The sequence below is a fragment of the Corapipo altera genome, unplaced genomic scaffold, assembly GCF_003945725.1.
Source record: "Corapipo altera isolate COAL_440 unplaced genomic scaffold, ASM394572v1 201, whole genome shotgun sequence".
NCBI classification, from domain to species: domain Eukaryota; kingdom Metazoa; phylum Chordata; class Aves; order Passeriformes; family Pipridae; genus Corapipo; species Corapipo altera.
In genome coordinates, this window is record NW_020884940.1 from 670909 (window position 1) to 687679 (window position 16771).

Below are 16771 nucleotides of genomic sequence, written 5' to 3' on the forward strand. Positions count from 1 at the left end.
ACAAATATAAAGAGGTCTGAAGGGCTGGGGAGCTTTTCACCTTGTTTTCTGGCTCTGATCTTGTCCAGGTTGGGGTGGATCATAAATCACTTCTCCTGTCTGGCAATTTACCCCAATCCTGAAATCTTTGTACATCCCAGTCCTAAAATCTTTTTACCCTAATCCAGAAATCTTTTTATCCCAGTCCCCAAATCTTTTTTACCCCAATCCAGAAATCTTTTTTTACCCCAGTCCTGAAATCTTTTTTTACCCCAGTCCTGAAATCTTTTTACATCCCAGTCCTAAAATCTTTTTTACCCTAGTCCAGAAATCTTTTTTACCCCAACCCCAAAATCCTCTGGCAGTTTAGAGGAAAAAAATCAGATGGTTCTTGCACTCCTTCCTGCTCCTCAGTGGAGACAAACAGACTTTTTTGGAGTGGGTTGAGCCAACAGAAAGGCAGGAGCTGAACAAACTTGGGGGAATCCTTTGGCTGGAAACCCCTGGGGGGTGGAGGTGCTTTGCTGGGCACCCCCTGAGGGTTTCCTGGATCCGTGTGGGAGCAGGGAAACCTGGAAAGGTGGGTGTGGGGGGTGATTCCCACCCACTAATGGGTTTTTTTCCTTCTCTTGCAGGTTCACTGGGATGAATTTACCTGCCCCTGTGATCAGCAGCAAGAACTGGCTGAGGCTCCACTTCACCTCTGATGGCAACCACAGGCAGAAGGGCTTCAGTGCCCAGTACCAAGGTACCCACTCCTGCTGCTCCCCCCCCCTTCCATGCTGCTTTCCTGGGAATCCACAGCTCCATGAGCCCTCTGTGTCCTGCTGGCGTTAATTTTCCAGCTGGAATCCCTGGAAGTGTGGATTTGATGGAATCCCATAGTGGTTTGGGTTGGGAGGGAACTTAAAGAGCATTTAATTCCACCCCCTGCCACGGGCAGGGATACATCTCACTGTCCCAGGTGGCTCCAGCCTGGCCTTGGAAAGATTTTGGGACTGGGGTAAAAAAGATTTCTGGATTGGGATAAAAAAAAATTTCTGGATTGGGGTAAAAAAGAGATTTCAGGACTGGGATAAAAAGATTTTAGGACTGGGGTAAAAAAGATTTCTGGATTGGGGTAAAAAAAGATTTCTGGCTTGGGGTAAAAAAGATTTCTGGACTGGGATGTAAAAAGATTTTGGCACTGGGAGAAAAAGATTTTGGGACTGGGGTAAAAAAGATTTTGGGACTGGGGTAAAAAAGAGATTTCAGGACTGGGGTAAAAAAAGATTTCTGGACTGGGGTAAAAAAGATTTCTGGACTGGGGTAAAAAAAGATTTCAGGATTGGGGTAAAAAAGATTTCTGGACTGGGGTAAAAAAAGATTTCAGGATTGGGGTAAAAAAGATTTCTGGACTGGGGTAAAAAAAGATTTCAGGATTGGGGTAAAAAAGATTTTGGGATTGGGGTAAAAAAGATGTGTGGACTGGGATCCTCAGGTGCTGTTGAGGGCCAGGAGATGTCCTGGCAGGTGGCTCAAGCACAGGGAAGCTGCTGCCCTGGGGTTGGGGGCAGCCCTGGCCTGGGGCAGCTCCTGGGGGGGACCAGGGGGTCACTAAAAAGGGGGATTTTGGAAGGAATTCCTTGGAGCTGTTTGCAGCATTCCCTGGGATGGCTCTGGAGGACGTTGTGGCTCTGGGGGCAGGATGAAGGAGAGGGAAAAGGAAGCAGGGAAGGAGCAGGAATGAGCTGCACCCTCCAAGGGGGGGTTAGTGCAGCTCAGCACTTTTCCTCCTGGGGAATTGAGGAATTTGAGGGAAAGTGCCCCAGCTCAGGAACAGGAGCAGAGTGAAAGGGAGAGGATTTTCCCTGGATAACCTGCCCAGTTGGGATGTTCCCTGGCTGTTCAGCCTTAGCAATGTTGTTTAGCTTTGCTTTCTGAACCACCATTGTTATTTAACCCTCTTGGCTTTCCTTGAACATATAAATTACTTCAAATTATAAGGAAACCACCCCCCTTTTGTCTTCCCTGTGCAGCTGATGCCTTTTGGTAGGACATTTTCCCTCTGCTGTCAGCAGTGCTGCTTTCTATTAAAACACCTGCCTGAGTCATCCTTTCTCCTTAAATAGAAAAGTAAAGATTAATGTTATAATTTCCCCTGATTAGATAAATGTCAGGGGGTTCTAATCTCACACACTGGGTTGTCAGACAGAATGAACTGTGCTCTTGTGTGTTGAGTGTTTAAAGGATGAACTGAACAACTGTTCTTGAGGTGGCATTGAGGTAGAGCCCTGGTCTGCCTGGCAGGGGGGACCTGCCACTCGTTTTTCTCCCCTTGCTGGTTTTTGTGGGGTTTGTCAGGTTCCTTCTGTCTGTTAGGGATGGTTTCAGTACTTTATTTTCAATAATTTCATAGAATCAGAGAATCAGAGAATCAGCTGGGTTGGAAGGGACCTCTGAGATCATCAAGTCCAACCCTTGATCCAACCCCGCTGTGGTTCCCAGCCCATGGCACTGATGCCACATCCAGTCTCATCTTAAAAACCTCCAGGGATGGAGAATTCACCACTTCCCTGGGCAGCCCATTCCAATGGCTGAGCACCCTCTCTGCAAAGAAATTCTTCCTAATCTCCAACCTAACCCTACCCTGGCACAGCTTCAGACCGAGCCCTCTTGTCTTGCTGATGGTTGCCTGGGAAAAGAGACCAACCCCCCCCGGCTCCCCCCTCCTGTCAGGGAGCTGCAGAGAGTGAGGAGGTCTCCCCTGAGCCTCCTCTTCTCCAGGCTGAACAGCCCCAGCTCCCTCAGCCTCTCCTCACAGCACTTGTGCTCCAGTCCCTTCCCCAGCCTCGTTGCTCTCCTCTGGACCTGCTCCAGCCCCTCAATGTCCTTCCTGAGCTGAGGGCCCAGAACTGGACACAGCACTCCAGGGGTGGCCTCACCAGTGCTGAGTCCAGGGCAGGAATCACTTCCTTGGACCTGTTGGCCACACTGTTCCTGATCCAGGCCAGGATCCATTGGCCCTCTTGTCCCCCTGGGCACACTCTGGCTCCTGTTCAGCTCCCTGTCCATCCCCACTCCCAGCTCCCTTCCTGCCTGGCTGCTCTCCAGCCCCTCTGGCCCAGCCTGGAGCTGCCGGGGGTTGTTGTGGCCAAAGTGCAGGACCCGGCCCTTGGCCTGCTTGAACCTCATCCCCTTGGAATCAGCCCAACTCTCCAACCTCTCCAGGTCCCTCTGCAGAGCCCTCCTGCCTTCCATCTGATCCACAATCCCTCCCCAGCTTGGTGTCATCTGCAAATTTGCTGATGATGGACTCAATCCCCTCATCTAAATCATCAATAAAGATATTAAACAGAACTGGGCCCAACACTGAGCCCTGGGGACACCACTGGTGACCAGATCCCAACTGGATGCAGCTCCATCCCCACCAGGCCCTCCAGCCAGTTCCTGACCCAGCACAGGATGCCCCTGTCCAGGCCTTGGGCTGCAGCTTTTCCAGGAATCTGCTGTGGGGGACTCCAAACAAGAAGCCAAGCAGCAAAAGCTCCCAGATCCAAGGGCAGGACATTTGCAGCCAGTGGGATCTGTGGCTGGAGAACACGAGGTGCCCAAGCACAACCTCCAAAAAAACCCAGCATGACCCTTTCCTTGGGAGCATCACCTTGCCTGGACCTAAATATCCCAGTGGAGAGAAACACCTGCAGAACAGGCCATGTGATGCCATAGAAAGGAGAGCAACTCCACTGCATTTTTCATCAGGAGAGATGAATCAGAGCCCAGGCTGGTCCAGGAGAAGGGAGAGGAAGGGTGAGGGGGAATCTAATTTGTTGTCTGTTTTCCGAAGATGTGTAAATACATCATTTATTAACACCCTGTGTCCTCTGAGACGGGGTCTGGCTTTGCTGATAATCTATAAGAAAACAATTTCCCTTCCAGCTTGTTTAAATTGATCCGCAGTTTTTTGCAGAACACCCTCGTTGCCTGTTCCCTCTCAGCTCCTCCTAATCCGTGGCCTCGTTTGGAAATCACTGTGTGAATGTAAAAGCAAGGTTAGATACAATCAGCCTGTGCAGAGGGTTGGTTTTTTTGTTTAATACAGCACATTTTTCCCTTCCTGGCAGAGTTAAATATTTTCCCTTTTTCCCTTTTATTGAGGTGAATCTTGTGCTCCTGCAAACACTTTTCCCCCCCAATGCCCCATGAGAGCAAAGTGGAAGGGACTGGAGAGAAATCCATGCACGGGGTGTTTTTCCTTCCTCCCTCTCTCCCCTTCTGCCATCTCCCAAAGGTGCCCTGTGCCTGCAGGGGGAAGGACATGGTCTAGAAGTGCCTGTCAGGAGAGGTGGCAGCACAGCCAGGTGTCCTCTGTCCCCCCTGGCAGCTGGAAGTGCAGGGATGGAGAAGCTGCTGAGTTGGGAGCGGTGCAGGGGAGATGTGGGTGATGCTCTGGCTGCTGCTCTCCCTCCCTGCACGTGTTTTCTTGCAGGAGTTGGATCCCAAATTGCTTTTCAGCTGATTGTTACCAACACATAATTGCCCATCCCCTTCCCCTCCCATCCTGCCCCTCCAGGAGATGGGTGGGGTGAACTGCAGCCCGGGGCAGGGAGCAGATCCCAGCAGAGCTGTCACCTTGACAAGGGGCTGGTGGACTCTCTGTCCTACCTGTGCACCACAGAAATGGCTTTTTGAGGCTCTCACAGAGCCATGGAATGGAGTTGGGGTTGGAAGGGACCTCAAAGCTCATCCCATCCCACCCCCTTCCACACCTCCCACAGGTTGGTGCCAGCCCCACCCAGCTGGGTATGGACCAGTTAGGGATTTATGGGCTTCATTTTTGGCACATCTTCCACTCTTCACCTCGGATCACACCGTTGTGTGATCCCCACAGGGGCTCTGGCTCACCTTGGACAACCTGTGGAGCCTCCTGGGCAATCCCATGGCAGGGACAGGGAAAATCCTGGTGCTTGTGCAGGTTCTGATTCCTGGAGAGCCATTCCACAGGTTGGCTAAAAGAAGATTTTTCCAAACAGTCGATTTGAGGGTGATTTTCTTCACCTCCAATGTAAGAACCCCTGTGAACAAGCTGTCTGTTTTTTAATATCCCAGGTGCTGGTAAAACATCCCAGGGGGAGGAGGAGAAAGTCAGGCAGGCCTGTATTTAACAGCAATCCCTCAGCAAGGAGAACAGAGATTCCTGGAATAGATATTTTTTTTTTTTTTGTTATTATTATTTTTTTTTGCTGAAATGCTGTTTTTCCAAAATTAAAAATAAATAAACGTGTTCTTAAATTCTCATTTAGAGCAACATGAAACGGTTTAAAAGAAACACCCCCTGACTGGCTGCTCACTGGAAAAAGCCTTGTAATGTCATCTCTCAAGTTTGACAAGGATGCTGAGTGTTCCATTAGATCTTATTGAATGTGTGTGAGCAGCAAAACCCTGCAGAAAGCAGAAGTTTCTGTTCATCCAATTATCCTGACACAGCCCTTTGTAGTACTGCTCCACATTCCGACTTACAAACAAAACAGGTTTTCAAATACCAGATTTTTTGAGGGCAGAGAGCAGGAGAACTGTATTTATTTATTTATTTATTTATTTATTTCCCTAAAGTGAGTGCTGCTGGATTGTGCCTTGTTTAATCTAAACTGAGTCATTTGTAAAGCTTGGCTTTAATCATTGTCTCCAAACAAAATGAAGGATTAAGGGCAGAGGGTGCAGAGATCCCTCTTGATCAGTTGGATTTGAAAGGGACACGATGCAATTAGGGGAGAATTAGGGTGCTGCAGTCCTGGATTTGGGGTTGTGCTTGGTAATGAGTGTCTGGTGTGTGCTGCTCCTTTTCCTTAGTGCTGGAATTTGGGAGCCTTAGGCCCAGCTTTGGAGGGGGGTGTTTGTCACCTGGCAGGGCTGAACATGGGGCAGCTTTGGTTGTCAGGAACTCTCCATGCCTTGGAGAAGCCAGGGAATGATGTGGGTTGGAAGGGACCTCAGGGACTACCTTGTTCCACCCCTTTCTGCTGGATTTGGGATGTTCAGCTGAGCAGTTGGGGTGTCCTGACCCTGGAAGGGACCTCAGGGACCATCTTGTTCCAGCTCCTTCTGCTGGATTTGGGATGTTCAGCCCTGGGGAAATGCTGGAGTTGAGCAGTTGGTGTGGGTTGGAAGGGACCTCAAGGACCATCTTGTTCCACCCCCTTTTGCTGTATTTGGGCAGTTGGGGTGTCCTGATCCTGGAAGGCCCCTCAAGGACCATCTTGTTCCACCCCTTTCTGCTGGATTTGGGATGTTCAGCCTTTGGAAAATGCTGGAGTTGAGCAGTTGGGGTCCCTTCCAGGGTCAGGACACCCCAAGGACCATCTTGTTCCACTCCCTTCTCCTGGATTTGGGATGTTCAGCACCAGGGAAATGCTGGAGTTGGGCAGTTGGGGTGTCCTGACCCTGCCAGGGCTGTGTTACCCCCCCCCTCAGCACCAACCCCAGCCCTGGGTGGGGGCACCAGTGCTTGGCATCTTTGCCTGTCCCCTGAGGCTGCAGGTTCCCTCCCCACCCTGTGCTGTGCCAAGGGTGGGTTTGCACAAACATTCCTCTGGACAAAGAGACTTGGCAGTGGGAAGTTGTGGAGAGCATAAAAATGGGGATTATTTTTGTAAAGCTGCCCCAAAGCAATGGATTAAGACCCTGTAAAATCACCCCAGCACATCCTGCAGTAGCTCAGATTTAGCCTTGGATGCTCAGACTTGGCTGGGTTTTATTGGCTGGAACTGCAGGGTTATCCCTGGGCTTGCTTGGGAAGGACTGCAGTGTTCTGCAGGATACCCTGGTTGAGGCAGGAATAGGGGTTTTGCCCCAGAAATGTGAGTTTTGGCAGCCCCGTGTCCTTTCTGTGGTCCCTTGATGGCGGATTTGTTAAAAACCTCGAGGTCAGGCTGCAACCACCCCGTGACCTGCAGGACTCTGGGGATCTTTGGGGCATCCTGAGACCTTCTGCTCCCCTCCTGCTGCATTTGCAGGTGGATTTAGAGTCAAAAAACCCAAGTGTTAGATTCCCTTTGATAGTGGCCTGCTGTTAATTAGTTTTCTCCTCTTAAATTAAAAACTACACAACCCCCCCTGCACAGGCTGAAGATACCAGTGCTGGTAAGGATGATGTGACTTTTCCTCATGAATATTTTTTTAAGCTGGTGCAGGGGGCTGAGTTTGAAGTTCTCCCTGCTTTATTTAAAGAGAAAGCAAAAAGCTGTAAGCAAATGATGAATGAAAAGCTCCCATCCAGCCTCTCTCTCTCTCTCTCAAAGCACTGCCCCAGGTGAGCTTCAAGGAGTGACAATCCACATCTCCCTGTCTGAAGCTCCCCCTGAACAGATGTTCCAAACAGGCTGGTTTTTAAGCCAAAAAAAAATAAAATGGCATGATTAAAAAACCCCTTGTTAGTGACAGGGGTAATTCTTCCTGACAGCTTTGTCTCTGGAATGTGCTAATTTAGGGATGAAAGGATGACAAGATGAAGATAAAGAGGGGAGAGCAGTTTGAAGTGGGAGATGGGCTGGTTTGCTCCAGGAAAAGGCTCCTGGAAAGGGGTTTGGATGTTGTGCTTCCTGCTGGGAGGTTGTTCCTGTTGGACCTTGGGCACAGTCACCATCCAGCTCCTCCTGTGGCTGTTCATGGTGGATTTACCCTTCTCTTCACCAATAATATGGTTTTGTTGGGTTTTTTTTTCCCTGCTGTTTTATTGCCTTTTTGAGCCTCACACTCCCCCAGGCCATATTTAGAGTTTTTGGGTTATGGAAGCAGAGAGTGGCTTTGCTGTGTGATGGATCCATGGAAAAAAACTGCATCAGGAAAACTGGGTGGAACTCACTGAGCATTTCCCTCTCAGGGTCCCTGAGGTTTCTCAGGGCTTCCCTTTTGCCCCTCTCCCATTTGTGGTGTGTTAATGGTGTGGTTGCAGAGGGATGGAGGGGTCAGACCCCGTTTTTATCTTCAAATAAAAGCTCTCCAAGGACACCAATCCAGCCCTAACATGGTGAATGAAAGGGTCCCTCGTGGTTTGGGGGGTCAGGGTGAGTTGTCTCAGCCACCAGGGAAGGATGCAGGGGGTGGGTGATGTACAAGTGTCGCTTCATTTTCTTTTTAACCAATCCCTGATGCTCAGCTAAACCTTTTCCTTGTCTTCCCTCTGTTTTCCATCTGTCCCTGCAGTCAAAAAGCAAATGGAGCTCAAGTCCAGGGGAGTGAAGCTCATGCCCAGCAAGGACAACAACCAGAAGACATCAGTGTGTAAGTTTTTTGGCTCTTCCTTCTCTGTCTTTCGTATAAATGATCTCCTTGAACATTTCATTTGACTTCCAGTAATCTTCTAAAACTTTGTCGTGATGCTTTTCCCTCTCTTCCCTCCCCATTACTGCATCACTTCCTCCCAGTGCTCTGCTCACAAGCATTTACTAACTAACTCCTCAGAGTGGCCTGGAGGGGACTGGGGGCTGTGTGTGGAATATTTATATGGAATATATACTGTATTCTGCTGCTCAGTGACAGGCTTTGGATGCCTTTTAGTGTGGAAAGTGTCCAGCTGGAAAGAACTTGGAAAACTGAGTTAATGTTGCTGTAAAATTAGGAGTAGGGATAAAGAACAGCACCAAGAAGACCTTTTAGCAAGCCTGCAGAGGTGGCAGCAGTCTCTTTCTCTTTCTATTTGAATTTTATTCAGTTGTCCCTGCAGAAAAATCGTGGCAGTGCTGGGCTTGTACCACTGATTTTTGGGTCTCCCTGTTTTGGTGGCTGTGTTTAGGGCTGGTGTGTCAGTGTGTCCCTCTAGCAGGAGGGGAATCCTTTAGGTCCATCCATCTTTCCATCAGGTTCTTCTTAAAGCAGAAGCAAAACTCGGAGCTTCTTCCCGTGTGTGACTCTGGACAGACCTTTGGGCTCCTGAGGGGACCCTGAGGTGGAACAGGAGGGATCTGAATTAATTAATGAAATTAATATTTTATATGAATTCAAATGGGAGCAGAGTGGAACATGGTTTTCCCTCAGTTTTTAGGGGAGAGGGTGGAATTGCTCGTGTTGGTGCACAGTCCATGACATTTCACTGGGTTGGATTTTGGACACAAAAAACCGAGTCAAGAAACGATGGGCTGGATTTGGAATGTGCTTTGCTGTCTGTCTGCAGTGAGAGTGGCTCACCTGAGAGTGCTTTTAGTCTCTGGTTTTTCAGGAGCAAGACCCAACAAGGCAAATAATAACTGTAAATTGCCCAAAATCTCTAGAACAGAAAACGTTGGGGGGTGTTTAGAGGGAGTGGATTCAATTTTAAAGAAAAACTCGGTGTGCAAGATGTTCCTGGCTGGGTGATTTATGCTTGCCAAGAAGAATTTAATTGTGATAAACATTCCAGATCACTTAACTGAGTATGAAATTCAGTTGGAAAACACCAGTGGCTCTGTGTGGAGACAGAGGGATGTGTTTGGAGTGGGGGGGTCTGATGTCTTGGACGTGGGGAATGTGGGGAAGGGGATGACAAATGTCAGCCTGGCTTCGAGTCTTTAGTTGACAGAAGTATTCTGGTGTTAAGAATATGTAGGATTCCCATTTCTCCTTCCCAGGAATGCTCAGCTGCTTCCCTGGAGCAGCTTTTACCCATTTCTAACACTCTGTGTGGGCTCTGGGAATGGTGCTGAGTCCGAGCAGGAGACAGCAGTGAACCCTCTGTCCCAGTCCTGCCTCTGCCCAGCTCATCCTCACCTGCCAGAGCAGCTCCAGAGCTGCCAGCTCAGCATCCTTTGAGTACTGATCCCATCCTGGGGATCAACCCTGGAGCAGGGAGGCAGCTCAGCATCCTTTGAGTGCTGATCCCATCCTGGGGGGATCAACCCCAGAGCAGCTCCAGAGCTGCCAGCTCAGCATCCTGTGAGTGCTGATCCCTTCCTGGGGATCAACCCCAGAGCTGGGAAGCAGCTCAGCATCCTGTGCCCTGCTGATCCCATCCTGGGGATCAACCCCAGGATTGGGGTTCAGAGCTGCCAGCTCAGCATCCTGTGAGTGCTGATCCCATCCTGGGGATCAACCCCAGAGCAGGGAGGCAGCTCAGCCCGAGAGCTGCCAAGCTGTCCTGGTGTAGATGGTGCCAGTGGCCCAGATTCTGTCCATCCCCACCCCCCTGGTGCCTCCAGCCCCCTCCCAGTGCTCTGGATTGCCAGCCCTGATTAACCTCTATCTCCCACGGCCTTCTGCTCCCCCGCTGCTCCCACAGGGAATGTTCCAGCTGCAGGAGTGCTGATTCCAGGGAAGATGCCGCCAGGAAATGGTGCTTTTTTCTCTCAGCAGAAGGAGCCCAGAGTGTTATCTGCTCCTTTCCCCTGGTGGCTTTGATTTGCATGGTTGGCTGTGCCACTTCCACGAGGCTGCATCCCAGAGAACTGTGCAGGTGGGACGGGCTGATAAAGGTCACTGAGGGTTGCTGGAGTTGCTCTGGCTCAAAGATGAGAAATTTAGGAATGCCTGTGTCTCCTGGTGACAGCTCTGCCACAGAATCACAGAGTCATTAAGGCTGGAAAAGAAAAGATCTCTGGGATCTCATAGAGTCCAACCTCCAAGTCTGGGCTTTACTCTCAGTTATTCCCTTTGCACCTGCCCCAAAATCCTGCCTTGCAGAGTTTCTTCTTAAACCCTGCAGGTCTTGCAGAGAATTTGGGTTTGACTGGGTGGACACTGGGGTTGGGGTCACCTGGCCAGGGTAAACCCTTGTGTTTTGTGGGTCTGAATGGAGGCAAATAAGTCACATCACAAGTGCTGGTGCTGTTTGAGGGGTAAAAACCCACATAAAACTCTGGAATTTCGGGGGGAGGCACTTCCTGTGTTCAGTTGTAGTCAAATGTGTTTGTTTGGAATTGTAATCAAGTGCCTTGTGCTGTTCACCATCCCTGAAATAATTTGGACATCTCGCTTTAATCACTTTTAGAGGCAAAATAACACAGCTCTGGAGTCTGAGAGAGAAGAAATAGTTTTCAGTTTTAGGTTGTGTTTTGGAGGTTGTTTCTGTTCCTGTTTCTGTTCCTGCACACAGGGTGTAAATGGGGACACTCCAGTGGGAAAAAAACCCATGGTATTTGTTCTTACAAAACAGCACCAAAGTTGCTTTTGTGACCTTTGAGGTGCTTTTGTGACCTTTGAGGGAGGCCCCCCCTGAGCAGGCACTGCTGGGGGGGACTGGGAGGGCTGGGATGGAGGAGTGAAAGTTCTGTGCACCTTCAGATCTGTCAAAATCTGTTTTAATTGTACATTTTGGAGGGGTTGGAGCAGTTTTAGGTCTCAACCAAGTGTGTGAAGTTCTGGGTCGTTGCAGCAAGGCTGCTTTGGCATCAGGTGGTGGGGGGTAGTTCATGTTTTATGTTCCTAAATTCAGTAAAAACTTGTCCCCTAGGAGTGTTTCAGTGAAGTTGGTTAACCTGGGGAGATATCAGAGAACCAAGGAAGGTTCTGAGTTCCTTTTAAACAGATTTTTAAGAGTAAATTCCTGTGGCAAAAAAAAAGAACAATCAGGAACTGGCTGTCGTCGAATTCCCGGTGGGAAAAGCTGTTGGAAAAAAATCAGGGGGAGAACGAAGGGGTGGAAAACGAGTTCCATACTTTGGGGGAGAGAAAATCCTGGGAGTTCATAATGTAGAAATGGAACAGTTCATCCCAGCTGGTGAGATCCATTGTTTTTCCAGTGACCTTGAAGGATTCCTGTGGGGGTGGAACAGCCCAGCACGGATCAGTCAGAGCCTGAGGAAGGTGAACACAGGGCTGACAGTTCTCAGCATGACAAATCTGCTTCCTAACCCCTGAGTTAGTTGTGTGTCTGAGACAAAAGGGAGAGAACAAAAGTTTCCTGTGAGTGACCATCTAATCCATCTTCTTCCCTTTCTCTTTCCTTCACACTAACAAGGAGAATTCCCCGAGTTCCCATGATATGGAGATATCTTTCCTTTCCCCCTTGCTCAGCTTTTATCTTATCTGTTCTCTGCTTTATCTACACGTGTTCTGGAGGTGTTAATAAATCTCCAGCTAACAAGAGATTAACTGGTTTTAGCCTTCAGAAGTGTGACTGGCAGCTGACAACCTGTTTTTCCTGGTCATCTGCAGCTCTGGGTCCTCCCAGGGCTCTGAGTTGGAGATTATCAAATATGGGAATTAATAACTGGCTGTGAGAGTGCAGAGTAACCCACCCAGTGGGGTGGAAGGGGTTGTCTGGGGGGGTTTGTTGACCATGGGAGGAAGGATTTGCTGTGGGAAGGGGGTTTGTTGTGCCAGAAGAGCCCCCAGAGCTCAATGCACGGTGTTTGTCTGTGTTCCAGGGGGGGATTCTTCAGGGGTTTTTTTTACTCTGGGCAAGGCACAGGAGGAAGATGAGAAGTCACAGCACTTTTCCTTCACTCCCACGTGGCTTTGTGGTATCCAGCCTTAGCCTGGGGGGTTGGTTTGGCTTGGTTTGTGCCCAGGGGTCACAGTGGGTGTGGGTAGAGACTGAAGACACCCCATGGAAGTCGGTGCCACCCGAGGACTTTGCTGAGCTGACCCTTCATTTTCAGGAGCTGCTGAAAATGTGGGTGTTGAAGGCAGGGGCTGCTGCTTTCCTTTGGCCTTTGGGGGGACATTCAGAGGTGGCAGCAGTCAGAGGGTTGTGCTGCTTTCACGCTCCCCCCTCCCCACCTGACTGAGCTTAACATGAGGTCGTGAACATGCAGAGGAGGGAAAACAGCCTCTGAGGAGCCTGGTTTCCATGAATCCATGTTTCTGCTCCCTTTGTGCCCTCAAACACCCAGAGGAGAGCACAGAGCACCAAGGTGAGAACACCAGGGTGCGAACACAGGGGACAGCCCCATCCCTGCTCCAGCACAGGGTGGGAAGGGAGGCCAGGAGCTAAAAAAAGCCCTTTCAGAACTAAAGGGCACAAGATGAGATGTCAGTGCTGAGGAGAAGGCCAGGGGCTGGAATGGTTTTGGCACAGCAGCAGCAGTTGGGTGCAGACAAAAGCCCTGTCCCAGCGATCCTCCCCTCCTTGCAGGAACACTTCCATCTCCCAGCTGCAGTCCCTGGCTACTCCAGGTGTAATTACCCACTGGATAATTACCATATCTGATGGTCTTGGCTTTCTGTGTGTCCCCCCTGTGCAGTCTGTGCAGACACCCCACATGCTTTATCTCTCTCTCTCTCTCTCTCTCTCTCTCCCTCTCCCCTTCCTCTGTCCCTGTTCTCCATCTCCTGCCGGGCTCCAGCTCTGGAGCCCACGTGTGTGTCGTGAGGAACGTGCTTTTGTCACTGCTCCATCACCCATCTGGCCCTGGCCTTTGGGGCACTGTGCCAATGCAGCGTGTTGGGAATTAGGATTGGGCTTTCCCCTCGAATCCAGGGATAGGCAGAGGCAGGATGGAAATCCGGGTGTTTGAGATTCACACCAAGGAATGGCGTGGTTTCCTCGGGTCCTCCCCTTGGTACCATCAAATTCTGCAGCTTCTGTGGCAAAATCCCCTCTTTGTCCCTTTGGGAGTTGCTGGAATTCCAGGTGGAAATCAGGATTTTGCCCCCACCCCTGGACGCTCGGTCGCGCCTCGGACGAGGCCGGAGAGGGCTGGGAATGGGGAGGTGGAGAGTGGAGCTGGATCAGCACTGGGTCACTCCATGATTTCCATGGTTTCATGGAAACTCCATGGCTCTCATGGTCATTGGCAGTTACTCTGAGGTCGCTCCATAAGATTTTCCACGCTCAGACATAAATGACTCGCTCGGAACCCCTCGTCTGGCATTTCCCCCCCTCCTTTCTGCCTTTTGTTCCGTGCTCGGGTTTTTTTTCCCCCTGGTATCACACACCTGCCTTTCCATGGAGCTGGTTTCTTCCCCTGGCACCGCTGGCTCGGGTGTAGGGTGTCACCTGGGTGGCTCTTTTAATCCCGGGCTCCAGAAATGGGCTGGTTAATTGGGGTGATTTCGCAGAATATGGGGGAAATGAAAAACCAAATCCCAACTCGTTTCAGAGGTGCTTCTGTAGTGGAACAGAGGGAAAACCGTGTCCCTAGCTGTGGTTTCCTAGAAAACACTTTGGTGCACGAGCTGAGCTGAAATGATTCCAGGGTATTCGTTTCCAGAGCTGGTTTTCCTTCCCTCACAAAACGGAACACGTTCAGGGTTTTCGAGCTGCCGGTTGCCATTTTTTCTCTCCACATCCACCAAAGACAGTTGATGAAAGAATGTTTCTTTTGCTATTCTGTCTCTGTATGTGCTGTTTTTTGCTTTGTAGTAACTCAGGTTGGTGTGTCCCAGGGACATAATATGTGTCCAGACCCTGGGATTCCAGAGAGAGGCAAAAGAATAGGCAACGATTTTAGGTAAGAATCTTTTCCGTGTGGGGGTTTGTTTTTTTTTTGCATGCTGCCAAAGCTCCTGTTCTGTGCCATGTTTGTGCTCCTTGGCGTTCTGGAGTCTGTTTTCAGAGACCATCTGCCCACCTCTGATGTGTCCTCTCTGAAAATCCTGCCCACGTTAGGGAGGAGGAGAATAAATGTGGATAAATATGTGTCCCACCTGAGCATCTGGGGTGATCTCTCCGAGTATTTACCCTCTGACAACCCAGGTTTTTAGCCAGGTTGTACAATCCATGTGTATTGTCATTCCCCCTCTGGTTAAGTGCAGGAAAACTGCCTTTAACAGCCAAAAAAAATCACTTTTCATATCAGTTTATCCCCATCATGGCCCTGCCCCGAGAGAGTTTGAGGTGACTGATACAGTTCCTTGTCAGTGAGTGGATGTGGGGGGAGATAATTGTTTTTTTTATAAAGTTTCAAACAATGCTGTTATTCCCTTCCAGTTGCAAATGTTCCTTTCCAGTGGGTAGGAGTGACCCAGCCTATGGTCAGCAATGGGGAATAGATATTTAATCTTATTTTGCTGGTGGTGGCTCTTTTGGTCACAAAAAGTGTCTTTCAGTTGAACCCGAGTTGTACCAAGTTCTCCTGAAATCCAGCAAAGGGGTAAAGGTGGAGAAAAGAGAATTCCCAGTAGTCCCTAAATGCCCCAGGATAAAGTCTCCCAGCTGGATTGTGTCTCCTGGGGGAATAAGGAGGGAATAAGGGGGAATAAGTCAGTGAAGGGGCTGGATCCCAAACCCACAGAACCAAGAACAAACCTCTCAGCAGCAGATAAAGAACATTTTTTTTCCCACTTTTTCACATGAGATAAAGAACATTTTTTTCCACTTTTTCACATGAGAATGCTGAGCACGTCACCTCCTGGGGCTGTGTCTGTGCTCCCACACGGGATGGAATTCCTGGGAAGGCTGGAATGTGCTGCTGGAGCTCAGGCCCCGGGGCTGTTCCTGCAGAATTCCCGGGAGCTGCTCTGGGCACGGGGTGGGGGCAGAGGGGGCAGAGCTGGGCCAGGAGTCCTGGGAATTGATGTCCTGCTCCCCTTCCAGGTTGGGCTCCAGCATCCAGTTCTCCTGCAACGAGGGCTACGACCTGCAGGGCTCCAGGAGCATCACCTGCAAGAGGGTGAGCGACCTCATCGTGGCCTGGAGCGACCACAGGCCTGTCTGCAGAGGTGAGGAGGCACAAAACTCAGCTGGATTACTGGGATTGGTGGGAAAACCCCTCCCCTCAGGCTCCCCTGGGAGCATCACACCCTCCTGCCCCCAGGTTTGGTGTCCCTGGGTGAGATCGTGAAGCCCCTGGATGGTTTGGGTTGGGAGGGACTTTAAAAGCCACCTCATTCCAAGGGCAGGGACAATTCCCACTGTCCCAGGTTGCTCCAGCCTGTCCTTGGACACTCCCAGGGATGGGGCAGCCACAGCTTCTCTGGGCAACCCGTGCCAGGGCCTCCCCACCCTCCCTTTCCCATTATCCAAGGGTCATCTCTCTATTCCAGGTATTGCCTTTTAGGGGACAAGGAGGAGAAGGGAAAAAGGGTGAAAGCCTGGAATAAAATCTGGAAAAGCAGAGATGGAGGGAGATTTTTTTTGAACTGGAACTTGCTGCTCTTGGGCATCCAAGTGGGATTTTTGGGCTGTGGTTCCTCAGTAGCATCATCCTGTGCCATGAGCCATCCCCCAGTGGAGTTTTCTTTCAGTGGAGGAGTTTTTCTTTCAATGGAAAACACACTGATGCCCATTTTGCCCTTGGCCATTTTGTTTTCATTCCCTCTCCAAAGAGTTCCATGAATAATGTGATATTTGTAATGCTAATAATGAACAACTTGTAATATTTTTAATGAAATCCCTTTAAAGCTCTTAAAGTCATAAATAGGTATTTTTTTCAGTTCTTTTTTTTTTTTCTTTAATTTCATCTGCAGATTTTTTTCAAGGCTTTGGAATCCCATCTAATTCTTGAAACAAGCCTGGAATAAATTGAATCAGTGTAAGAGGATATTTGGCATAAATATGTGACACTATAAAGGAAATTTATGGTGTCCTCTTGCAAGAGATAAGAAAGGATTTGCCTCTGTTATTGTGTCTCTTTGAATCAACTTAATTTTTTTAACTGCTGACTTTTGTCTTGTGCTTTTTTTCCTGTTTAAAAAGTTTTCCATTTGCTCTTTTATTTCAGTTCCATTTTCCCTTTGGGTTTCTCTCCAGTTGGGAAATCCCAGTGAACAGGTTTTAACCCTGGGCTGGGAGAATTTCTGATCCCCAGGGATCAAACTTTGAGCCACTGATGGGAGACTTCTTTCAGCTCCCCCACCTACAGCAGATTCCCTCTGGGTTCTGGGAACACCACTTAAAAAATAGGAATAATGGGATTTACCTTTTTTTTTGTTGAGATCAGATGGGACAGCTCCAGGGTTA

General features: G+C 49.5%; 1 protein-coding gene across 2 annotated transcripts in view; it reads left to right on the forward strand.

The window, feature by feature from the left end:
- The window catches only part of CSMD2 (CUB and Sushi multiple domains 2), a 252563-nt gene that overhangs the window by 107254 nt on the left and 128538 nt on the right, over positions 1-16771 (forward strand). For both annotated transcript variants that reach the window (XM_027661147.1, XM_027661148.1), the window contains exons 7-10: positions 615-727; positions 8161-8238; positions 14234-14321; positions 15407-15531. In XM_027661147.1, coding sequence (XP_027516948.1) covers positions 615-727; positions 8161-8238; positions 14234-14321; positions 15407-15531 — 404 coding nt within the window. The remainder of the gene's footprint in view (positions 1-614; positions 728-8160; positions 8239-14233; positions 14322-15406; positions 15532-16771) is intronic.